The following is a 26418-nucleotide window of genomic DNA, read 5'->3' as shown; positions in this document are numbered from 1 at the left end:
GGTTCTTCCTTTTATCCTTTGTTTGAGCAAAGACGAGAATAGGTAGTGAGGGATTGAGGAGAGGAAGAACGCCGGTGGTGAACGATGGCTAGCAGCGACGGCTGAACGAAAACGGCGGCTGGAGTGAGCTGGGAGGTGCTCGGTGCGGTGGCGACGAAGCAGCGGCGGACAGCAAATCCGACGAAGGCAGCAGCGGGAAAGGGGGGAAAAGGGAAAGAAGAAAAAGGAAGAAAGAAAAAGAAAGAAAAAGAGAAGAAAGAAGAAAAACCATGGATTTTTTTTTCTTTTGAATAAAGGAACCCCTGTGTTAGGCGTGGACACGCCTAATTGCCTTCGAGTCTTCTGACCAACCATTCAAAATTAAGATATTTAAGTGTAACCACCTGGCGTGGGCACACCTAACTGCTATAGAGTCTTCTAATCGTGGACGTGAATTTCTTTCCTTGAGCGTGACTATTTGGCGTGGGCACGTCTAACTACTGGAGAGTTTTCTGTCCATCAATTCAAACTTTATTTCTTAGACTTGACCACCTAGCGTATGGACGTCTAACTGCCAGTTTCCTGTCACAACAATAATAAATCACTAAATGACACTAAAACTTAACAAAAACTCAAAAAATATAAGAAAACTAAAACAAAAAACCTTGGGTTGCCTCCCAAGCAACGCCTTTCTTTAATATCTTTGGCTAGACATTGCCCTGTTTATTCATGGAGGATAAAATCGTGTAACTCGTTTCAGTGTTTCATCTTCTATGTATCCCTGATAACCCTCGTAAATAGAGTAATCATTGAGCACACGAGGTATAGTCTTCCATGGATTAGTAGATGGGGCCAAACAAGTCAACAAAAATCTTAATTTTTCACTCATTCCTCCATCACGAACACTTACTGGTTCGAGATATTTTGCCCTCGCAACTCTTAACTTATTTCTGTCATGAAACTCAAAATCTTCTGGTATAATAAAATCAATTTTACTAACAGGAATTAAAGAATAAGAGTTATGAAAATATTGATTAAGGAATGGAAGAGATGTCACCACACTTGGAGATTGTTCACTGGATTCATTCACTTCAACCATTTGATGTTGGGGTCTCATTTCTTGCACTTCAACTTTCTTTTCAACTGCATTTTTAAATCCATTTTCTTGAAACTCTTGCAGTTCTATGTCATTTCAGGATAATTGCACTCTCATCTTTCTCATGGTTAATAATAGTCTGTGAGGGCAATTCTTCACACATTCAAGAAGTCAATTGCGTTATCCTAGATGTCAATTGATTCACTTGATCTGCCAGATTACACATGCTCGCTTGTGTCTCCTGATGAAATAGATATGTGTTAGTAGTTAGTGATTCAATCATTTCTTTAAGAGACATACCTGATATAGATGACGATTCTTGAGACTCTTGTTGTTGAAAATCCATTGGTCCGGTCGCATAATTAAAATTGAAATCATCCCACCATCCTTGATCATACCCGTTTGAATAAGGATCATACCATGTTTGATATTGAGATTGAAAATCTTCAAAAGTATCGATTGGAGCACTTAGACCATTTTGAAATGCAGGGCATATGTCGATTGAATGATTTGAGGCAAAATAAGTTTCACAATTTGCAACAATCCATTGATCATTAGAAAAAGCATGAATTTCATAATCTCTTCTGGAAATAAAATCCAATCTATCACCAAAATACGGAATGTTAGCAGCCATAAACTATATATAAAAAAATAAAAGAAACAAAATGAACTCAAAAAAGAAACAAATTAATCAAACACCAGTCCCCCGGCAACGGCGCCAAAAATTGACAGGTTGTCGAACCTGTACAATAATAAATAAATAAAATCTCATTACCACAAAAAATAATCAATAATCAATTCTAGGTACTGGAGTATGGACTCTAGGTGTGCAATGGGTTACTTGATTCACCTTGTTCCCAAAGAGTTTGTTTAATCTGATATACCAGAATTAATTATTTGACTAAATTCATTAACTAGTAGATAGTGGCAAGTAGGGTCGTCTCCTCAGGGATTGAGGAGAAATTTATTTCCTTTAGAGTCAAGATAAATGGGGAGTTTTAGGATTAAATACTAATAAACTAAATAAATCGAATGCGAAAAATTAATTAATTAACAGAAATAATTGGAAAAAACTCTAGTCAAAAATACACTTCAGAAATGGTTCATGCACTGATCATTAATTCACAGATGATTCCAACATTTATTAATAGATTGGTTATAACTGTCATACACGCGATAAACAACCATCTTTTCCTTACTTATTCGATAGTCAAGGTACGACCATTAACTATTTCTCTAATTCGGAAACAATTCTAGATACGACCGTAGGATTTAATTTTTAGATTGCATTAAAATTTAGAAAATCTCAATTCTAATTAACAAATACGCTGCGAGGGTTTGCTTAAGTTAGATCATATATTTTTCTGACATAAATCCAATTATGCCAGTTGCTACCGGGATAGAGATAATTGAACAATTACGGATCCAATTATCCCTAATTAGCAAAATAACCTACGTGAATAATTAAATATTGTGCACTATTCAATCATACACAAGAGTTATAACAGTTAAAAGCATAAAACATATAAATACCAATAAATGAAGGAAGCAGTTAAAATAATTTAGATCTTACAGTAATTGCCGTTCAAATCTTCAGTTATCCCCTAGACTAGAAGTATGAAATTAGTTCTCTACCATGGAGAGGAAGAGAATGTTTCTCCTTGTCTCTTGCGGCCGAAAAGAAGGAAAAGGAAAAAGATATATGACTACTAGTCTGCCGCCCTCGTCTCTTATTGTTTCCTACCCCAAGTACTAATCAAACGGGAGCCGGCCGAAACTAATCAAATCTTCTCGCGAGATTGTTGCTAGCCAAACTCTTGATTTCGCGGGAATCCGGCTTTTCCTTATTCTTTTTGTTTCCTAATGGAAGTCTACTACTAAATAAAACTAGTTTCCTAAAACTAGAAAAATAAACCACAAAAGAAAGTATTTCAAGTTTCCTAATTCAACTATAAGACTAATAATTAGAATTCAAGTCTTCCAAATCTTCCTCCAAAGCTGGCCAGAGTTTGAATCGAACTTGAAAATCGGTCTTGAACGTGCCATCATCAAATTGATTGGAAGATTGTCCCTTTTTGTCACGTTTTGCTCTTTTTCCTATAATTTAGCACCATTAACCAAATATAAGTAGAATCCATCAATTAACACAATATTTGGCTAAAATCAAGGGAAGAATAATTATAAATTTAGCAACAAATTATAACCTATCAGCTAAACAAGAAAAGGAGAAGAAAAGAAACAACTATAATGCCCTTCTTTTAAGTATTACCACCACCAACACCATAACACCACTATTGCCATCTTTGTTACCATCACAATAATTAGAAACTACCAGTCAAAAGGCCAAAAAAGAAAAGGAATGAAAATGATGTTTAATAATTAAAGAATTGACATAGGTTTTTTTTTTAAGCAAGTAACTTTTACATTAATCAGAAAAGAAAATTACGAAGGGATGCAGAGTAGCTCAAATTACAATAAGGATTAAGATAATAAGGCACCAAAAAGATTTGAAAAAAAAAGGTGACTTGGATGTCCTCGCATGTCAATTGATTCTTAAGTGAGGATTAGTGTGATCATTAGAAACAAAAGAAGTAAGGATTATTGTTTTGCCTGTAGAGATTAATTTGATTTTGTAATTAATCATTAGATTAATTTGCTTAAGTAAGGATTAGTGTTTTGCCTGTGGAGATTAATTTGCTCTCTGTTATAGGCCCTGATGAAGTTTGGATTGCTATTGGCGTTAGTGTCACTGGTGGTAGGTTATGTTGATTTGTATCAAGAAGGTGGCGGATAGCATTGGTTTTAGGAAGAATTGAGGCTTTGATGAGGGTGTAAAGAAGCATTGGGAAATATTTGAGATGGTGTTTATCATTGATTTGGGTGGAAGCATTCTAGCAAATATTGGGGATTTTAGGACAGTTGGAGTTGATAGAATTTAGGGATTAAGTTGAGTGTTTGCTTCATCAGTTTTCTGATAAGGTTTTTGGGTTTACAATTGATGTTGCAGCGTGTGTGGACAAAGGAAATGGGTAAATCTTTTTTTTTTTCATTTTTTTAAATACATAATTCTAGTAGAAGGGTAGTTTAGGATATTCAAGGATAAATCTAATCTATTGCGTCTATAATGTTACACAAATAATAAAAGTAAGGGAGGTTTGTGTAATTTTGAAAACTCGAGGCCACTAGAGTGAAATTGTTAGAAACCTCAAGGGAGCTTTATGAAATTATCCCTATTCAAAAACAGAAGGCTTGCTATGTAAAATTGTTAAAAACCTCAAGAGAGGTTTCCGAAATTATCCCATTTATAAATGGCCACAAGAAATATATAACAGAAATTCAAAAAATCAGAGGCAAAGTATAATCTCTAGTGTCATAATAGGGATAGTCCTAAAAAGACTAGCAGCAATATATGGTTGCTGAGGTATTAAATACTACTTATAGTTGCCTCTTGGCAATCTATTTTGGTGAATGAACATTTCATCTCATTGCAAAAACAACAACCCTTGCATGACGAAAATTCATCTAAATATTTCATAGCTGTGGAGAAACACTCCCAATGAATTCAAGTTTCTCCTCGAATTAGATGGAAAAAATAGAAATTCACAACCTTTTGCTAGTCACGGTGAAAGCATGCAATAGAATAAATACAACCCAGCGTGAAACAATGAAAAAAAAAACAACAAAAAAGAAGTGATTATCTAAAAAGGCATAGGGTCAACAAAAGAGGAAGCCATAAAACACCGTATAAACAAAGGAAGAATATGTTGTTTGTATAGTTCAATAGCTACTTAAGATTTTTGTCTCATCTATTTGGACAAATTTACATATGGTCTTTGACGTGTGCAGTGCACATTAGGACTAACACCGAATGTGGACAGAATGGCCATTAATACACACATTTTTGAGTTGAGTGGCCATTTTTAATTAAAAAATAATTGAATGGTTAAAAATGTATGATCAGAATATTTTACTGGCTGTTGAAATTTTTTGTCTTCGAGTCGAGAAGTTTAGTAGACATATTTACCCTTAGGTTTTGACACGGGATTTGCACGTGTTAGGTTTATTTTGTTGATGAAGAGCAAAATCTAACGAAATGGCTATGAGTGTATTGATCAGTTGATTAAATGGTTGAATTGAGACCAAAAATAATTTGATGGTCAAAAATAAGGATTAGTTTAATGGCCGCCAAAGTTTTTGCCCGAAAAAGTCCATACCTGATCATCAAGTTTCAACAGCTATTTCCTCCATGTTTTCAGTGGCATTTCGCTCCCGGCTTTGATCAAGAAGTTGTTCAGGGACATCATTGCAAGGGGAAACTCCCTCATTGACTGATCTTTCTAACTGAAAGCCACTACACTCAGACCATTCATGATCAAAACTTCATCTCTTGATCCCTTGATATAAAACAATGGTGGAGACCAAATCCGCGGGCCTTTAATTGTTATGCAACACAAAGCCGTCCACGATTCCTTCACACCATACTCTTTCATGATTAGGACTTCAGTAATATACTCAGGATCCAAAGTATTCCCAAATTGCGACAAAGTCAAACATCCATCTGAAACACCTAATCTAAAAATGCCAGTAGATTCACCAACATCTGGCATTGGCAACTTGACAAAAACTATTTGTGCTTTTGTCAAAGTAAAAGTTCAAGCCCTGATCACCTTTCTCTTCTCTAACTACACAATGTATGTTTCCATTAACAATAGGGCCAGATTTAGCTGAAAACTTCGAATGCGGATGATTGATTTCTGCCTGTTCTTGTCTTCTTAAACTAGCAAGCAAAATTATCCTTCCACCAGTAATTGCAGAAAGTAGGATAACTGTCTCATAATCATCACTGACTTCATCAAACCAAATTCCTGAGGCGACTACTATATAATTCTCTGTCAATAGGCTGAGTTGGAGAACTTCTTCACATCATCTAATGGAGGGATTCCATAAGTAGATTCACCAAATGGTAATCACTAAAGTCATCAAATAATTAAATAATAATATTTATTTAATCATTTAATTGGACCACAAAAAAATAATAATGGTACAACAAACAAACATTATTTATGCAAACAATTATCTTTTGCTGAGCAAGCTAAAAGAGAAGTTCACAATAAATTCAAAGAAATTCACTAGAGAAAACATAACAAAAGAGGGATACCTCCAGTTAATTTAAAATAAAGTTTTAAAGGTAATTGGCCAAAATAGATGGAAAGTATGCAAATATTAAATTATGATATTAACAACAGAATTTTTAGTATATCAGAAATATCATGTATCGTGACACTATAAGTATGTGCAAAGAACGTGACCCATTATTATTTGCTTTTATTATAAGTATGCAAATTATCTTTTGCTTTTAAAAATTACCAAAATACCTAGGATAAAAACAAATGAAGAAATCCTAGATAGATTAGTCATAACCAAGATAAATTTAAGTTTTTTAATTCGATAGCTTATAAAATTGAAAAATTGACTACTTACCGAATGAGGAAAATCGTCTGATTAATGACTTGTAATGATGATTGTTGATTGATGACAACGGGTGAGGATGAGAATGATTATAATGGCGGTGATAAAAACGACAACTTTACAGATGCCACTGATGACAATGGCGACAGTTACCCCTGACTTGGGATATAGCTTTTAATTAAAGAATTGAAGTGATTATAAGGTAAAAGGAATGAGTAAGGGCTTTGATAAAACAAGAAAAAGGAAGAACTTTTAGAAGTGAAATAGACTTTAAGCCCCTATTGTGTCTTTAGCAAGATTTTTGATAAAGTTGTTGATTGACTCGAAAATTAACTCTGTCAAGACTTACTGATTCAATAAAATAATCCCTTTCACATGAAAATTGACATCATAAAGATATCATATATTAATTTAAGAAGTATTTTATTGTATTGGACACTTATTTGTACGCTTAAATCATGGGAAATGTTATTTGCACTCCTACTATCATTTTTATTATATAGTTTTCATTTATTAAACTACATGATATAATAAATGGTGGGAATGCAAATAACAAATATGGAGTACAAATAACACTTCCCTAAATCATATCTAACTTATTATTTACATATACATAATCACAATTATTACACCGCTATATTTAGACACTTATTTAAATCAATTAAACTTAAAAAAATAGACACCTAAGAGTCTAGGACTCCTCTTAATAAGTATAGGTTGGGAACCCATTAATGGATCCTTTAATTTAAACATATTACTTACCTAAATTAAAAGAATTGTAGAAACTTCCTTGTCATGCTGCAAGGCCATACTACTAGAGAAGAAATTTTCGTGCTAGAACAAATCTGCACAAAAAATCCGAAAATACCCGCTACTAGAATACGGTATTAGTAAAAGTCGTGGAAATATTTTATGATAATATTATTAGGTAATGAATGGTATTTATTTATTTAGGTAAAGGTAATCACTAAAGTCATCAAATGATTAAACAATAATATTTATTTAATTATTTAATTTGACCATAAAAAATAATAATGGTAGAGAAAACAAACTTTTTTTATGCAAACAATTATCTTTTACTAAGAATGCTAAAACAAAGTTCACAGTAAATTCAAAGAAATTCCCTATATAAAAGAAAACAAAAGAGGGACACCTCCAATCAATTTAAAATAAAGTTTTAAAGATAATTGGTAAAAAATGATGGAAAGTATGCAAATATTAAATTATGATAGTAACAACAGAATTTTTAGTGCATATAAAATATCATGTATCATGATACTATAAACACGTGCAAAGCATGTGACCCATTATTATTTGCTTTAATTATAAGTAAGCAAATTATCATTTGCTTTTTAAAATTACTAAAACGCCTAGGATAAAAACAAATGAAGAAATCCTAGATAGATTAGTCACAAATCCAAGATAAATTTAAGTTTTTTTTTAATTCCATAGCTTGTAAAATTGAAAAAGTGACTACTTACCAAGTGAGGAAAATCATCTAATTATTGACTTGTAATGATGATTGTTGATTGATGACAACATTGACGATGAGAATGATTATAATGGCGGTGATAAAAACGAGACGGTACTGATGACAATGGCAATGGTTACCCCTGATTTGGGATATAGCATTTAATTAAAGAAGTGAAGTGATTATAAGGGTAAAAGGAATGAGTGAGGGGTTTTGATAAAACAAGAAAAACGAAGAACTTTTAGAAGTGAAATAGATTTTAGGCACGTATTATGTCTTTAGCAAGATTTTTGATAAAAAAATGTTGATTGACTCGAAAATTGACTCAGTCAAGACTCACTGATTCAATAAAATAATCTCTTTGACTTGAAAATTGACATCATAAACATATCATATATTAATTTAAGAAGTACTCTATTGTATTGGACACTTATTGGTGCACTTAAATAAAATCAAACTTGTTATTTACATGTACATAACCACAGCCCCCCAGGGCTTGGTCTGGTGGCATGGGGCTGCTGAAGATGGGATGCTGTCCCTGGTTCGAGTCTCGCTGCCAATACTACTAGTGCAGAAATATGGTATTGGTAGAAGTCATTGAAATATTTTATGGAAATAGTATTAGGTAATGAATGGTATTTATTTATTTAGGTAAATGGTAATCACCAGAGTCATCAAATAATTAAATAATAATATTTATTTAATCATTTAATTGGACCGTAAAAAGTAATAATAGTAGAGCAAACAAACATTATTTATGCAAACAATTATCTTTTTCTAAGCAAGCTAAAAAAATTCACAATAAATTCAAAGAAATTCACTAGAGAAAACATAACAAAAAAGGGATATCTCAAGTTAATTTAAATAAAATTTTAAAGATAATTGGTCAAACAACAGAATTTTTAGTGCATCAGAAATATCAAGCATCATGATACTCTAAGCACGTGCGAAGCACATGATCCATTATTATTTGCTTTTAATATAAGTATGCAAAGTATCATCTCCTATTTTAAATTATCGAAATGCCTAGGATAAAAACAAGTGAAGAAATACTAGATAGATTAGTCACAAATCCAAGATAAATTTAAGTTTTTTAATTCCATAGCTTATAAAATTGAAAAAGTGACTACTTATCAAATGAGGAAAATCGTCTAATTAATGACTTATAATGATGATTGTTGATTGATGACAACATTGAGGATGAGAACGATTATAATTGCGGTGATAAAAATGAGATGGCATTGATGACAATGGCAACGTTTACCCTGACTTGGAATATAGCATTTAATTAAAGAAGTGAAGTGATTATAAGGATAAAAGAAATGAGTGAGGGTTTTGATAAAACAAGAAAAAGGAAGAACTTTTAGAAGTGAAGTAGACTTTAGGCCCCTATTGTGTCTTTAGCCAGATTTTTGATAAAAATTGTTGATTGACTCAAAAATTGACTAAGGGCATGTTTGATAACATAAAAAAGTGATGAAACTTAACTTTTTTAGACATTCAGATGTGATGGGTGTTTGATAAATAAAAATCCATCTACTGAATTTGTTAAACGGTACTAAACTTGTGTGTATTTTTTCAGCACAGGAATTGTAACCGAATGCTTAATTCTGATAAGAATCAACAGAATTATTTCAAATACCTTATCTTATCTATCAAATCTATTCGTATTTGATAATTATGTTCAAAATTCTTATCTAATTAAACAATCTGATATTCTCTATTCAAAATCTTTATCTAATTAAATAACCTGATATTTTCTATCGACGGTTTTCTACTTGTCTTTTCTCCCTTTTTAATGATTTTCACATTTTCTCCATACTCCTCTTATAATATATTTCATCCTTTATATTAATTTGATTTAAAAATAAATATGGTCACTTTAATACCTAACAATTTTTAGCTAATTAAATCATAGGTTCTATTTTTTTTTTGGGTGAAAAGAATAAGGGCAAAATTATAAAATTTAACTTATTAAACATTCGGTTATAAATGTTTATTAGACAGTATAAATAGGTTCAGCATTGAAATTCAGACATTCATATATTTTTTTTAGTGCTTAAAATTCAGCAAATTAATTGTTTCAGTATTCAAATTTCATATTTCAGAATTCAGATTTAAGTTTATCAAATGGAACCTAAGTCAAGACTCACTGATTCAATAAAATAAATCCTTTGACTCGAAAATTGACATCATAAACATATCGTATATTAATTTAAGAAGTAATTTATTGTATTGAACACTTATAGTATAGTTAAATCAAATCTAACTTATTATTTACATATACGTAATCACAATTATTACGCCTCTATATTTAGACACTTTTCTGAATTAATTATACTTAAAAAAACCGACACCTAAGAGTCTAAGACTCCTCTTAACAACTACAGATTGGCCACCCATTAACGGAGCCTTAAACTTTAACATATTACTTACCTAAATTAAAATAATTGTAGAAACTTCCTTCTCATGCTGCAAGCCTAGCAATACTACTAGAGCAAAAATTTTCGTGCTAGAACAAATCTGCACAAAAATTCCAAAATATGCTATGCCAGAATATGGTATTAGGAAAAGTCATGGAAACATTTTATGGTAATATAATTAGGTCATGAATGGTATTTATTTATTTATTTGAGTAAATGGTAATCACTAAAGTCATCAAATAATTAAATAATAATATTTATTTAATCATTTATTTAACCATAAAAATAATAATGGTAGAGCAAACAAACATTATTTATGCAAACAATTATCTTCTGCTAAGAGAGCCAAAAAAAAGTTCACAATAAATTCAAAGAAATTCCCTAGAGAAAACATAACAAAAGAGGAACAGCTCCAGTTAATTTAAAATAAAGTTTTAAAGATAATTAATAAAAAATGATGGAAAGTACTATGCAAATATTAAATTATGATATTAACAACAAAATTTTTAGTGTATCAAAAATATCATGTATCATGTTACGATAAGCACGTGCAAAGCATGTGACCCATTATTATTTGCTTTTATTATAAGTATGCAAATTATCATTTGCTATTTAAAATTACCAAAATACCTAGGATAAAATCAAATTAAGAAATCGTAGATAGGTTAGTCAGAAATCCAAGATAAGTTTAAGTTTTTTAATTCCATAACTTATAAAATTGAAAAAGTGACTACTTAACGAATGACGAAAATCGTCTAATTAATGACTTATAATGATGATTGTTGATTGATGACAACGGTGAGAATGAGAACAATTATAATGGCGGGTGATAAAAACGACAACTTTACAAACGGCACTGATGACAATGGCCACGATTACTCCTGACTCGATTACTCCTGACTTGAGATATAACTTTTAATTAAAGAAGTGAAGTGATTATAAGAGTAAAAGGAATGAGTGAGGGCTTTGATAAAACAAGAAAAAGGAAGAACTTTTAGAAGTGAAATACCCTTTAGGCCCCTATTGTGTCTTTAGCAAGATTTTTGATAAAAATTGTTGATTGACTCGAAAATTGACTCAGTCAAGACTCACTGATTCAATAAAATGATCCCCTTGACTTGAAAATTGACATCATAAAGATATGGTATATTAATTTAAGAAGTACTCTATTGTATTGGACACTTATTAGTACACTAAAATCAAATCTAACTTATTATTTACATATATGTAATCACAATAATTGCACCTCTATATTTAGACACTTTTCTAAATTAATTATACTTAAAAAAACCGACACCTAAGAATCTAAGACTCCTCTTGACAAGTACAGATTGGCCACCCATCAACGGAGCCTTTAATTTAAACATATTACTTACCTAAATTAAAATAATTGTTGAATCTTCCTTCTCATAATGCAAGGCTAGCAAAACTGCTAGAGCAGAAAGTTTCGTGCTAGAACAAATCTGCACAAAAATCCGAAAATACCCTACTAGAATACGGTAATAGTAAAAGTCGTGGAAATATTTTATGATAATATTATTAGGTAATGCATGGTATTTATTTATTTGGGTAAATGGTAATCACTCAAGTCATCAAATAATTCAATAATACTATTTATTTAATCATTTAATTGGACCGTAAAAAATAATAATGGTAGAGCAAACAAACATTATTTATGAAAACAATGATCTTTTACTAAGCAAGCTAAAAAAAGTTCACAATAAATTCAAAGAAATTCCCTAGAGAAAACATAACAAAAGAGGGATACCTCCAGTTAATTTAAAATAAAGTTTTAATGACAATTGGTCAAAAAAGATGGAAAGTATGCATATATTAAATTATGATATTAACAACAGAATTTTTAGTGTATCAGAAATATCATTTATTATCATACTATAAGCACGTGCACAGCGCGTGGCCCATTATTATTTGCTTTTATTATACGTATGCAAATTATCATTTGCTTTTTAAAATTACCGAAATGCCTAGGATAAAAACAAATTAAGAAATCCTAAATAGATTAGTCAGAAATCCAAGATAAGTTTAGGTTTTTAATTCCATAGCTTATAAAATTGAAAAAGTGACTATTTATCGAACGAGGAAAATCATGTAATAAATGACTTGTAATGATGATTGTTGATTGATGACAACGGTGAGGATGAGAATGATTATAATGGCGGCGGTGATAAAAATGACAACTTTACAGATGGCACCAATGACAATGGCGACGGTTACCCCTGACTTGGACTATAACTTTTAATTAAAGAAGTGAAGTGATTATAAGGGTAAAAGGAATGAGTGAGGGCCTTGATAAAACAAGAAAAAGGAAGAACTTTTAGAAGTGAAATAGACTTTAGGCCCCTACAATGTCTTTAGCAAGATTTTTGATAAAATTGATAATTGACTCGAAAATTGACTTCGTCAAGACTTTATGATTCAACAAAATAATCCCTTTGACTTGAAAATTGACATCATAAAGATATCGTATATTAATTTAAGAAGTATTCTATTGTATTGGACACTTATTAGTACATTTAAATCATATCTAGCTTATTATTTACATACACATAATCACAACTATTACACCTTGATATTAGACACTTTTCTAAATTAATTATCCTCTTAAAAACTAACACGTAAGAGTCTAAGACTCCTCTTAACAAGTACAGATTGACCATCCATTAACGAAGCCTTTAATTTAAACATATTACTTACCTAAATTAACATAATTGTAGAAACTTTCTTCTCATACTGCAAGGTTGGCAATACTACTAGAACAGAAATTTTCGTGCTAGAACAAATCTGTACAAAAATCTCAAAGTACCCTCTACTAGAATATGGTATTAATAAAAGTCACGGAAATATTTTGTGATAATATTTATTTAGGTATTTATTTATTTAGGTAAATGGCAATCACTAAAGTCATCAAATGATTAAATAATAATATTTATTTAATCATTTAATTGGACCATAAAAAATAATAATGAAAGAGCAAACAAACATATTATTTATGCAAACAATTATATTTTACTAAGCAAGCTAAAAAAAAGTTCACAATAAATTAAAAGAAATTCCCTAGAGAAAACATAACAAAAGAGGGATACCTCCAGTTAATTTAAAATAATGTTTCAAAGATAATTGGTCAAAAAAGATATTAAATTATGATATTAGCAACAGAATTTTTAGTGATACTACAAGCACGTGCATAGCACGTGACCCATTATTATTTGCTTGTATTATAAGTATGCAAATTATCATTTGCTTTTTAAAATTACCAAAATGGAAGAGGAAAAAATTGGATCGCTTTGATAGATTCTTGTACTTTCTTGCTGCGGATTTAATCTTGTCTTGTCTTGTTTATTTTTATTTTGTTTCATTGTTTCTTATTGCTCTTAATATGGTATTCGCTATCTCAGAACTGGGACCTTGAAGTTGAAGTCGTTACCCTCAAAAAAAGAAAAAGAAAAAGAAAAAGAAAAAGTTGAAGTTGTAGAACTTATGTAATGTCTGTGTGCAGTATAAGGCCCAACTGGTGGGATTTAATATTCTGTCATATTAAGTCTGTAATGTTGCTCGAGTATTATTACCGTATCTCTAGCCGAATTTTACACTTCAACTGGTGGGATTTATTTATTTTTTTAGCCCCTTTTTTTGATGGCTCTTAAGTAGTTTTCTGGTGCAAGAATGTACATCTCAATTGTAAAGGAAAAACTGCGATTACCGGTATATTCTGCAATTCTTGACTGGTACAATATAAGCAAAGAAGGGAATACAAGGACTGCGATTACCAGTAGTCTAGGACTTAGTTTACTTCTGCATGATCTGTTATTGCCTTACAATTTTCTGGGCACGTGCCCAGAACCTTAAATTTTTGCACCTCAATGCATTTGCTTAATTGGCTGTTGTAGCTTGAACAAAAAATTGTGCTTCTCGATGGTTGGACTGCGATATTTGAGATTGCTTTAATCATGTTTTCATTTCTCTGATTATGCAGGATCAATCTCTTAATCCAGAGCAAAGGAAACAAGAAACAGCACTTTCATCCAACTGACAAGGGGAAAAAAAAGACAAATGCAGATGGAGTTTTGGATGTCATTTGAGCCTTTTGGTTTCTTTGTAGCATCTGTCTTCTTAAAACTAATGTCTTTGAGTTGCTTGGCTTGCATAAATTTATGTTTCAAATCATTTGCGCCAGAGGTAAGCTTTTTGTTATGTCCGCCCACCTTGCAACGTGAATCCATTGGCAAAGGCAAAATCTGCAACTGCATTGGCTGAAAGAAAATGTGCAGGACAACGTTTCTTTAGTTCTTTGACAAACAATTATCCTGCCAGATGATTGATGCCTGCACAACATTTCCTTCTCTCGCTAACAGCAACTGCAGCTTTTCCTTGTTGAAGTAACTGAGGAGGCAGCAGTTAGTTGGAGGTCTGGTGGCACTGGCTTTTCAGCTGAATGGCCAGAAATGCAGAGATTGCCTGTATCATCCTGTGCCCAGAAGATATCCACCATAAGGCCTCTGGGATTCTGGCGGGACTCCGCTCCTGGAATTTTAACATACTCCGCTCCAAGAGGCACCTGCAAGATGATTGTTGAACAGCATTCTTTTGTGATTTTTACCATATTCTTACCCTATCAAAATCATTCGAAATGCAAAAGCTAAACTAAAAGTTCTTGCCTGCAGTGTGGCCCCTGATGGCAAGGTCAAAGTTTTCATGCTCTCCTTAGGATTAAATGTCTGTAGCGCTGCTTTCTTTGCTATATTTAGGAAAACTTCTTCAAGCGTCCCGAGACCTAATTGGATGCTTTTGATGCCAAATTCGCTTTCTCTCTTTTCCAGCTCAGAAAAGAATCGCTGATGAAGGAATGGAAAATCATGCAGTCAAGAAGGACAATTGTAACTTTGGCATCAGTAATTACAAAGACGAACTCAGAGGAACTTACTGCTAATATCTCTTCCTCAGCACTTGGTAGAGTAAATGTCAACATGTATTCGTTTTCCACTTTTGGTTCAACATTGAGCCGCTGTAAGATATACAAGGAAAATATTAAACAGGAATTTATTGATGCGAGGAGAAACATTGACAATCTTATTATCAAGGAATCACACCTGTTTGAAAAAGAGTTTCACAGCTTCTCGATGCTTTGCATTGATGTCATTCTCTTGGGCCAAAATATTGTAAAGGCTTTTGGGGAATGTTACCTTTGCAGCGTAACCTGAACCAAATCTTGACTTGAGCACAATAGAGGTGCCAATACAGCGAAGCATACCCTTTGCCATTATTCCGATGCGATCTGATAAAACATCAGCTTCAACCATAGAATGTGTTGTGAGGATGATAGAACGCCCTTGCTTTGCATTCTCAATTACATTCCAGATGCGTCTCCGAGTAACAGGATCCATTCCAGTTGTCTACAAATTTGTTAATGGATTTGATTTCAAATAATAAATGGATTAAACGTATTCAGGAGGAAAGTAGTTCAAATGCTATATACTGGTTCATCCAAGATAAGAAGTTTCGGGTCTCCAATAAGGGCAATTGCTAAACTTAGTCGGCGCCTTGTACCCCCACTGTAGCTTCCTGCTCTTACATTAGCAATCTTGTCAATGTCGACATCAGCCAGCAAACGTTTCACTTCCTGTAGTTGTGTAAATTGAGAAAGTTAATGCTAATAAGAAAAACTAGTTCTGTAAACTGCAAATGCTAAATGCAGAGTAGAGAGGTAGGACCATTCAATATAGTTTTTTGCAAAACTCACTGATTTCTGCGTAGCCGTGGGCAAGCCTTTTATACTAGCGAACAGATGGAGATGTTCTTTAGCTGATAGTGCATTCCAAAGAGAGTCGAACTACACAAGGTAAAAATTGCTTTGGCTTCTTTGTTTTGAACTTTGTTGAAACTTTGGGAAGGATGAAAAGTTACCTGCGCACAGACTCCTACCAGTCTTCTGATTGTTGACATTCCTTTTGAGCTTCGAATAGAATTGCCGTAGATGAGTGCTGCCAAAAGGAAGCAAACTTGATTATATCTGTACTTTTTCTATCAATCAATCTACAATCCTTGTTTGAAAAGGTAATGGGGCAGCTCCATTTAAGTTTTCTGTCGTTCAATCCGAGTTGATGTAATTCTTGCAAGATTTGGTATATTTCTCATTGAGTTTTTACATATAAGGAAAGTTGATGATTGCACAAAATGTCGTAAGAATTACACCAGCCAACGACAGATTCAGACAAAACTCAAGTGGGCATGCCTGTGTCCATTTCAAAATATAAAAGACAAGCAAAATCTTTACCATCTCCATGTGTCACAGGAGTGATTCCCGTCAAACAGCTTATTAAGGTAGACTTGCCAGCTCCATTTGGTCCGAGGAGACAGAACAACTGATTCTTTGGGAAATTCATCCAGAGATCCTGAGAAGAAAGTTCATATCACGTTGTAATGAATGCATTATCTTCATTGAGACCTCGAAATTTCGTGCGATAATGACAGGGGGGGAAAAAAAAAGAGAACACATTTCGTTACTATATTACTGAGGACACAAGCTGTTTTTCTGCTGAGGAGAGTACTAAATAAAAATAACCAAATGCTGTTGCTTAGATCTCAATTGTGCTCTGGAAACTACCATAAGCATAATCCATGTTCCTTTTGTTCCTAGACAAAAATTTCAAAAAAAAAAAAAAATTTACAGAAAACATTAGTGAAAGCCTTTGAGATTGCAAGAAACAACTGAAGCATTTATATGTGAAGATATGACTTCTTTGAAGTTCACTGTTCAGTTTGGAAATCCAGATCTCTCATTACTAATTCCAGTTACGTCAATATGAAGATTTTTACCTTCACGGCCACAAAAGGTTTTGTAATCTTGCATGTACAGCAAAAATAGCAAAAGCAGAACCGGTGGCAGCTTATCTTTAATGCCATAGAATATGACTTAGTAAGGCCACGCAACTGAACAGCAACATCTGGATCAATGGTCCCTTCGATTGTTGCTTTTTTGACAGATGCTTCCTCTTCATGAACATCCTCATCATCCGGAGTGAAATGATCCGGCTGTGTAGGGGACCTAGATGCAAGATGTCTGATGTCCTCTGCATTATGAGGTGAGAAATGTACTATCAATTATAGCACCGATCATGGATGCCAGAAATCATAATTACAACATGGGTTGCAGTTTTACCTGTCAAGTTACTATCTCCTCTCCCTGTCCAATAGCTTGGTTTCAAGAAGTATAGACGTGATTTTCTCAAACCAGCAGAGTTGGGGACTATATTATCAAAATAAATAGCCACAAGAGACCAGAAAAAGAACAAAGAGACAAGCCATAAATAAAAGTAGACCTGCCAATGATAAAAATTGATTTGTTAAAGTGTCGATAATAGATATCAGCTGTTCAACTTGAATAATGAATAAAGTGATTTGGTCACTGAAAGCATGAATACGTGAGATCAAAATAAGGAACAATAAATAGTGGAAGAGAACTCTGAACCAAGGATGCTCGTCAAAACAAGTATTGATGGAGCATACTTGTAAACGAAGAGGATTTGAAGCTTTCGTACCATTGAAACACAAGGATTTCCCAGTAATTTGCACTCCGCTCGTTGACTCCACCTAATGCCACCTTCCCCTGCTGCCTCTTCAAGCACGGTAAAACCTCCAGCAAAAGGATTAGGTGGAAAAAATGACCACAAGATGCGATAATAACTATTTTTCACTGTTCCGTCGTAGAATAGCGAAGAAAAAATCTAATAACCAAAAGCAAAAAGGGTCAATAATCATAGAATTATTACAATGAATGATTGTTCTGGAGAAGAGACACTTGCCACTGTCACAAGTCCAAAAGCAAGGATGAAGAAGCCCACAGTTGTGGCTGAAGACGACTTGCTGAGTAGGGTTGAAATCATGAATGCAAAGCTAACCTAAGATTTTGAGGCAGAAGATTTAGCCATAATTCCAACAGCGATGCTGACATTGATTGCAAAAGCAATCAGGGAAAGGCACAAATCCAGTGATGAAGCTCACCATGCTAATCATGAAAAGGAAAAATAGAAGGAATACTAGGAAAATATTGTTTTTCATGAAAACATCATCTCGAAACATTGTCCCAAAAGCAACAATAAGCAAAGACATCAGAAAAGCCATGAACCCTTCCCATATGAACCATGAAGTCCAGTAGGCACTGTCGTAGAGGCCCATTATACTCATTGTCTGCAACACAAATTGTAGTATGAGGGGAAAAAAAGTACCAACTTGATGTTGCTGATCTAAAATCAAAGTACATGGTCAACTACCTGTCGAAGTTTCAGCTCTTTCTCCAGAACCAGAGAATGAATTCGAAATGTGAAACCAAACATAGCAACTAAAAGATAGAAAATTGCTGGAAAGCTGGCTGCAAATAAATTATTCGCATCGCTATCCGCAGAGTCAATGTTTCTGTGAGGGTCTGCAGAACCAGCATCAATGCTGAAACTGAGATCTGATGCTGGAATATCACATCACCAGTTTATTCAGGTGCTTGATGAAAATTTTAAAAAATCAGAGAACTTAAAAAGTTCAAGAACCTAAAAAAGCAGAGAACTTAAAGTTTTCGGAAATGTGAAAAAACATGTAATGAATCTGAGCTATGAAAACAAACAGAGAAACTGCAAAAGAGAATAGTGCCGGAAAACTTTCTGCAAATGGATTACCATCGTAGCTGTCTGAAGAGTCAATTCTTCTGGGAGGGTGCGCAAATTCTTTTAGACCAACATTAAAGCTGAAATTGGGATCTGAGAATTAGGTATCAAACCACCAGTTCATTCAGGTAATCAACAAAAATCTAATAAATCAGAGAACTTGAGCTATTTGTTGCAAAGCAAATTACAATAACTACCTCCGATTAAGGATCTAGAAATTTCACGCGATACAGCATACTGAAGGGGCACTTGAAACTTGAAAACAGGATCCTCAATTTGCCTTCCAAATTCAAAAGAAGAAGATGAATTGATTTCTATACCATATCTTATTTCCTCGGCATTTCTTTCAAAAAGGTGTAGAGCTCCAGGGCAACGCATTGGATTATCCAAAAGCCATTTATCCAATTCATCTTTTGTTCTAAATGATTTGACCTGCACAGAAACATAAATCCCCTAATCGTGCCAGCAAACCTTAAACGCATAACCATTTAATGTCAGTAAATAAAGAAACTCAGAATTCTCCGTTCTTGGTTCCATTAACTCAATTAAACTGTTTCTTATTCAACTGCTACATATAGTCGTGAAACATCATATATGTATCATATCCGCCAAAAAAGGAAAAAAAAAAAAAGAAGAAGAATACAGTGGTTTGATTGATAGCTTTATTGTATACCAAGGAGGGCTCTAATCAACATGGCAAAAAAACTAGCAAAACTTCACACACCATGGAAAATCTAAAGGATTTTGTTGTTTTGTCAGAGCCGCAAGCTTTGACTTGTGGCATAATTTTTCATTTCCTTCTCATCCCACATCGGAGCCTGCTGAAGAGAAGCCGGCTACTCGAGGCCTATAAATAGAAGGGTCCATTGAAGGATTTAACTTGCACCACTCAAGAGAGTTATATGGGCTATTAGCTTCTTGAGTCATCTAGCCCATTCAGTCAAATATTTTAGGCTCTCTTGATTTGAGTTTAGGAATATTTTCTAAACTCTTTTGTAAGTGCCTATTGGCCTAGGAACCACTTTCCTACGGTCTTTTGTATTTCTTCTTCATAGTAGAAATATTGCTCCTCCCTCGCCCGTGGACGTAGGTCAATTTGACCGAACCACGTAAATCTTCTGTGTCTTTTATTTGCTTTGTTATCCGTCTTTATATGGTCGGTTTTACCGCCTAATTATTATATGGCTGGTATCTACCGCCTATCTATTATATGGTCGGTTATACCGCCTACTTTGTGCTAACTTGAGTTTGTCTATTTCCTGGCCCGGTCCTAACAAACTGGTATCAGAGCTGGTTGTTATATTTTGCAAGACAGGTTCATCTGGTGGGGCCCGTTCATCTGGTGGGGTCCGTCCATCCTGTGGGGCCCACTCATCCTGTGGGGTCCGTTCATCCGTGGGGTCCGCTCACCTTGTGGGGTCCGTTCATCCCGTGGGGCCCGCTTATCTCGTGGGGTCCGCTCACCCTGTGGGGCCCGCTCACGAGACTTGCATATTTGTTTGGCCAGTTTTTTGAGACAAACTTCACGTTACAGATTTTGTGGCAACAATGACGATAACAAAGACGGTTGTCGAGAAATTCGACAGGAATGTCAACTTCGGAATGTGGCAGCTCAAGATGGAGGCCATTCTTGTTCAAGACGGAGTTGATCTAGCGATTCACGGAATCGAGAACAAACCAGAAGATGTAAAGGATGCGGATTTCGCCGATATGGATAAGAAGGCCAGATCCAGCATAATCTTAAATCTCTCCGATGAGGTATTGCGTGAGGTAGCAACGGAGACTTCGGCCAAGGCTATGTGGGATAAATTGAAAGCCTTGTATATGAAGAAGACAGTCGAGAATCGGCTATATTTGAAGCAGAGTTTGTACATGCTTCGGATGTCTGAAGGTACATCTATACTATCCCATCTTGATAAATTTGATTCCATTATTATGGATTTGGGGAATATAGATTCGAAAATTGATGATGAAGATCAAGCCCTATTACTTTTGTGTTCCCTTCCCCAGTCTTTTAAGCATTTCCGCGATACTATGATTTATGGAAAGGAAACAATTTCGTATCGGGAAATTAAATCTGCATTAAAATCTAAAGAGCAGATAGATAGGGACATTACTGGGGAAACTAGTGGGAGTCAAGCCGATGGCTTGTTTGTTCGGGGTAGATCTGAAAAGAGAAACACAGAAAATAGAAGTAGATCCAAGTCCAGACATAAAAATGTGGTGTGCAATTATTGTAAAAAGAAGGGTCATGTTATTTCTGATTGCTTTAAATTGAAAAATAAAGAAAAGCAAAAGGGGAAATTTGTTGAGAAAAATACTGAATCCGCTGAAGCTAGTATAGCAGCTGATGAGAATGATGGAACCATTTTCTGTGCAACGGAAAATAATTTTAGGTCTAACAATGAGTGGATTTTAGATTCGGGTTGTTCGTATCATATGTGTCCCAACAGGGACTGGTTTTCAACATATGAATCAGCTGAAGGTGGAGTTGTCTTAATGGGCAACAACGCTGTTTGTAAAGTTGTTGGCAAAGGCACAATTCGGATTAAAATGTACGATGGTATTGTGAGGACGCTCACAGATGTTAGACATGTTCCAGATTTGAAGAAAAATCTCATCTCTTTGGGCACTCTTGAGTCTATCGGGTGCAGGTATTCAGGTGGAGACGGAGTTCTCAAAATTACTCGAGGAGCTCTTGTTGTTATGAAGGCACACAGATCTGGTACTTTATATATTTTGCAGGGATCTACTGTTACAGGTGCTGCTGCTGTTTCAACATCATCTTTGTCAGATATAGACATCACCAAATTATGGCATATGCGTTTGGGGCACATGAGCGAAAAAGGCTTAGGCATACTAAGCAAAAAGGGACTTCTTTGTGGTCAAAGTACCGGGCCATTGGAATTCTGTGAACATTGTATTTTTGGGAAGCAGAAAAGAGTCAGTTTCAGTTCACCAGCAATTCACAAGACAAAAGGTACTCTTGATTACATTCATTCAGATCTATGGGGTCCTTCTCGTGCTCCTTCTAAAGGTGGTGCCAGGTACATGTTGACTTTCATTGATGATTATTCAAGGAAAGTTTGGGTATATTTTCTTAAGCATAAAAATGATGTTTTCCTAACTTTCAAGCAATGGAAAGTTTTGATTGAGAAGCAAACAGGAAAACACATTAAGCGGTTGAGAACAGATAATGGCATGGAATTTTGTGGAGGTGAATTTAATGAATTCTGCAAGAATGAAGGAATTGTTCGGCATCACACCGTCAGGATGACGCCTCAACAAAATGGTGTGGCCGAACGTATGAACAGAACTCTTTTGGAGAGAGCAAGGTGTATGATCTCTAATGCAGGGTTGACAAACGACTTTTGGGCAGAGGCGATCAATATGGCCTGTTATATTGTCAACCGTTCTCCTTCTGCATCTCTTGATTTCAAAACTCCTGAGGAAGTTTGGTCAGGTACTCCTGCTGATTACTCCAATTTAAAAGTTTTTGGGTGTCCAGCATACATGCACGTGAATGATGGAAAATTGGAGCCTAGGGCTAAAAAGTGCATTTTTCTTGGGTATGCTTCTGGGGTGAAAGGATACAAATTATGGTGTCCTGATCCCAAATCTCCAAAATTTGTGATCAGTAGAGATGTTACTTTTGATGAATTGTCTATGTTATCTTCCAAGAAGGAGTCTTTCAGTCCTTGTACTACTGATAGTACACAGAAGCAGGTGGAGCTTGATATTGGCAGTTCTGGTCCTTCTCAGACCAAATCTTCTATTCAACAAATGCCAGTAGATGCACCTGAGTCTACTGTGGAAGATAGTTCAGAAGAAGAGGAATATTCCATAGCCAGAGATAGACAAAGGAGAGACATTCGACCACCACAAAGATATGCAAATTTAGTTGCATATGCTTTGTCTGTTGCAGAAGAAACTGATGCAGTTGGTGAGCCTTCCACCTATTCAGAAGCAGTTTCTTGTGATGATTCTGCAAAGTGGTTGATTGCGATGAATGAAGAAATTGAATCTTTTCATCGTAATGAAACTTGGGTTCTTGTAAAGCCGCCGTCAGCTAAGAAAATTGTCGGTTGCAAGTGGGTCTTCAAGAAGAAGGAAGGTATTCCAGGGGTTGAAGATGCAAGGTATAAAGCACGATTAGTTGCAAAGGGCTATAGTCAGGTACAAGGTGTTGATTTTAATGATGTGTTTTCACCTGTTGTTAAACATAGCTCTATTCGTGTTTTGCTTGCTTTAGTTGCTATGTATGATTTGGAGTTAGAGCAGCTTGATGTTAAGACAGCTTTCTTACATGGCGAACTTGAAGAACAAATTTATATGAAGCAACCCCAGGGTTTTGAAATTGAAGGTAAGGAAGACCATGTTTGCTTATTGAAGAAATCCTTATATGGATTGAAGCAGTCTCCAAGACAATGGTATAAAAGGTTTGATTCCTTTATGTTGGGTCATGGTTATTTGAGGAGCATGTATGATAGTTGTGTTTACTTCCGGAAGTTAAATGATGGTTCTTTCATTTATTTGCTGCTTTATGTTGATGACATGCTCATTGCTGCCAAGAATTTGTCAGAAATTCACACTTTGAAACTGCAGTTAAATAGTGAATTTGAAATGAAAGATTTGGGAGCAGCTAAGAAAATTCTTGGCATGGATATCAAGAGAGATCGAGGAGTAGGGAAGTTATTCTTGACCCAGAAAAATTACCTTGAGAAAGTTTTGGAGCGTTTTGGCATGAAAGATGCTAAACCAGTATCTACTCCTCTTGCTAGCCATTTTCGGCTATCTGCTGCTCAATCACCAAAATCAGATGAAGAGGAAGATTATATGGCACGGGTTCCTTATTCCAGTGCAGTCGGCAGTATTATGTATGCAATGGTTTGTACTCGTCCAGATATCTCACAAGCAGTCAGTGTTGTTAGCAGATATATGTCTTGCCCTGGTAAAACACATTGGCAAGCTGTGAAGTGGATTCTCAGATACTTGCGAGGTACTTCAAATGCATGTTTGGAGTTTGGAAGAAATAATAACACTTTGGTTGGTTTTGTAGACTCAGACTACGCTGGGGATCTTGACAGGAGAAGATCACTTTCAGGCTATGTATTTTGCATTGGCGGTTGTGCTGTTAGTTGGAAAGCTACTCTACAACCTGTCGTAGCTTTGTCTACTACTGAAGTAGAATATATGGCTGTGACCGAGGCAATCAAAGAAGCCTTGTGGTTGAAGAGTTTATTTAGCGAACTAAGTCTATATCAAGGTGTTACTGATATTCACTGTGATAGTCAAAGTGCCATACACTTGACTAAAGATCAGATGTATCATGAGAGGACGAAACATATTGATGTGAAGTATCACTTCATTCGGGATATCATTGCTGAGGGAAAAGTCCTTATTCAGAAAATCAATACTAAGGACAATCCAGCCGATATGTTTACGAAACCTCTTCCAGTTTACAAGTTCAAGCAGTGCTTGGATTTGGTTGGTGTTCATTATTGGTGATTTAAGCCCATTGGGGCTTATGTGAAGAAGGTGGAGCAGTTTTTGGGTGGAATCCAAAATTATGCCAAGGTGGAGATTTGTTGTTTTGTCAGAGCCGCAAGCTTTGACTTGTGGCATAATTTTTCATTTCCTTCTCATCCCACATCGGAGCCTGCTGAAGAGAAGCCGGCTACTCGAGGCCTATAAATAGAAGGGTCCATTGAAGGATTTAACTTGCACCACTCAAGAGAGTTATATGGGCTATTAGCTTCTTGAGTCATCTAGCCCATTCAGTCAAATATTTTAGGCTCTCTTGATTTGAGTTTAGGAATATTTTCTAAACTCTTTTGTAAGTGCCTATTGGCCTAGGAACCACTTTCCTACGGTCTTTTGTATTTCTTCTTCATAGTAGAAATATTGCTCCTCCCTCGCCCGTGGACGTAGGTCAATTTGACCGAACCACGTAAATCTTCTGTGTCTTTTATTTGCTTTGTTATCCGTCTTTATATGGTCGGTTTTACCGCCTAATTATTATATGGCTGGTATCTACGGCTATCTATTATATGGTCGGTTATACCGCCTACTTTGTGCTAAACTTGAGTTTGTCTATTTCCTGGCCGGTCCTAACAGATTTCACTAAACGAAGTGAAAAAGAAAAAAAAACTTATTCCATATCCATGCATGCAAATGATTATAGAGGGAGACAAAGAGGAATTCATCAATCAGTAGAATCTTTACCGAATTCCAAAATGGGGGAAAGCAAAGGGGGAGACAAGAAAATTTACCTTACTCTGAGGAATTGTGCGACCAGGGTTGTTAGTCATGATGCCATTGACAATGGACTCAAGTCTTTGGTTTCCACTGCCACTCCAAACAAAGTCAAAACATGGAACATTGATGATCAACTTGTCCTCACATGCAGGAATTGGAGGATTAGTGATGGGCTTGGGATCACGAACTTTTGCAGAGAAATTAGGTCTGCTTTCTGTGTAGTTATTGGTCTTCCTTAATGCAAACATAAAAGCAATGAAGAAGAATGAAGAGAAGAGTTGAAGAAATGTTGATCTTCTGTTTCTCCATGCAAGAATGAAGTTCTTCCTAAGCAAAGCATTGATTTGCTGCAGCAAGAGTGAAAACCCACTTAGCAATTCCATTGATTCAGTAGTCTCAAATGCTTCTTTGCCTTCAAAGTTTTCCTTTTGATCCCTTTCTCTGGAACTCTTCAGTCTTCCCTATATCTCTGTCATTTTGTGAAGTTTAAGGTTAAAATGCTGACAAGACTCTTTCTGGTTTGCGGTGCCCTTGGGAATCGTGAGACTTTAATTCATCCCGGCAAATTTGTTCCGATTTTCTTCAAATTGCCCAAGCAGAAGATCACCAACTCAAGAAGATTTCTTGTTTCACAGTAGTTAAAAAGGAAAAACTGCTAGTAACAGTATTAATGTGAAGAGAGTAATGGATAATATATCCTTGAAGCATTGAATTTGAGCCTCTTGAAAGTGTTTGTACCTTCTTGAAAGGTTCATTGAATGTGTCATAGATGTATACTTTCAAGTTTGTTACGGGATGGTTATTAGACACTCAGTTAAAAGATATTTTTTTTTAAAAATATAAAATTAATTAAGAAAAGCAAATAAATATAAGAGAGTGTATAATATGCAAAAATATGCAAATGTAGAGGAGGAGTAATAATTGTAATATGCGTGTATATATATATATGGTAGATTATGTGAATTTTGGATGTGTTAACTAATATTCAATGCTGGAAAAACCCGTATATAAATTATAAAGCATGATGCCTCTTGTCGTGTTAAAAAACTT

General features: G+C 34.8%; 1 protein-coding gene across 1 annotated transcript; it reads right to left on the bottom strand.

Annotated features, from left to right (window-relative positions):
- Positions 1–14395: 14395 nt before the first annotated feature.
- LOC113768788 (ABC transporter A family member 9-like) lies at positions 14396–26035 on the bottom strand. Its single transcript, XM_027313274.1, has 17 exons — positions 25383–26035; positions 19308–19542; positions 19123–19203; positions 18727–18917; positions 18458–18643; positions 18259–18354; positions 17995–18180; positions 17616–17775; positions 17273–17526; positions 16731–16848; positions 16361–16437; positions 16197–16286; positions 15933–16076; positions 15547–15849; positions 15381–15461; positions 15115–15291; positions 14396–15014 (listed from the first exon to the last, which is right to left on the bottom strand). The coding sequence occupies exons 1-17, from the start codon at positions 25749–25751 to the stop codon at positions 14805–14807; spliced, it is 2958 nt and encodes a 985-aa protein (XP_027169075.1). The 5' UTR covers positions 25752–26035; the 3' UTR covers positions 14396–14804.
- Between the last annotated feature and the right edge of the window lie 383 nt (positions 26036–26418).

This window comes from Coffea eugenioides, chromosome 4 (assembly GCF_003713205.1).
Source record: "Coffea eugenioides isolate CCC68of chromosome 4, Ceug_1.0, whole genome shotgun sequence".
NCBI lineage: Eukaryota > Viridiplantae > Streptophyta > Magnoliopsida > Gentianales > Rubiaceae > Coffea > Coffea eugenioides.
This window is presented reverse-complemented; position numbering and strand designations above follow the sequence as displayed.

Bases quoted from the DNA above. Each gene is read 5' to 3' on its own strand.
- LOC113768788 (XM_027313274.1), bottom strand. From the start codon at position 25,751: ATGGAATTGCTAAGTGGGTTTTCACTCTTGCTGCAGCAAATCAATGCT. The intron at 16,438-16,730 runs GTAAAGATTTTG...TCCTTTTGGCAG, and splicing joins TCCTGTGACACATGGAGATG to CACTCATCTACGGCAATTCT. The intron at 16,287-16,360 runs GTAACTTTTCAT...TACCTTGTGTAG, and splicing joins TGGTAGGAGTCTGTGCGCAG to TTCGACTCTCTTTGGAATGC.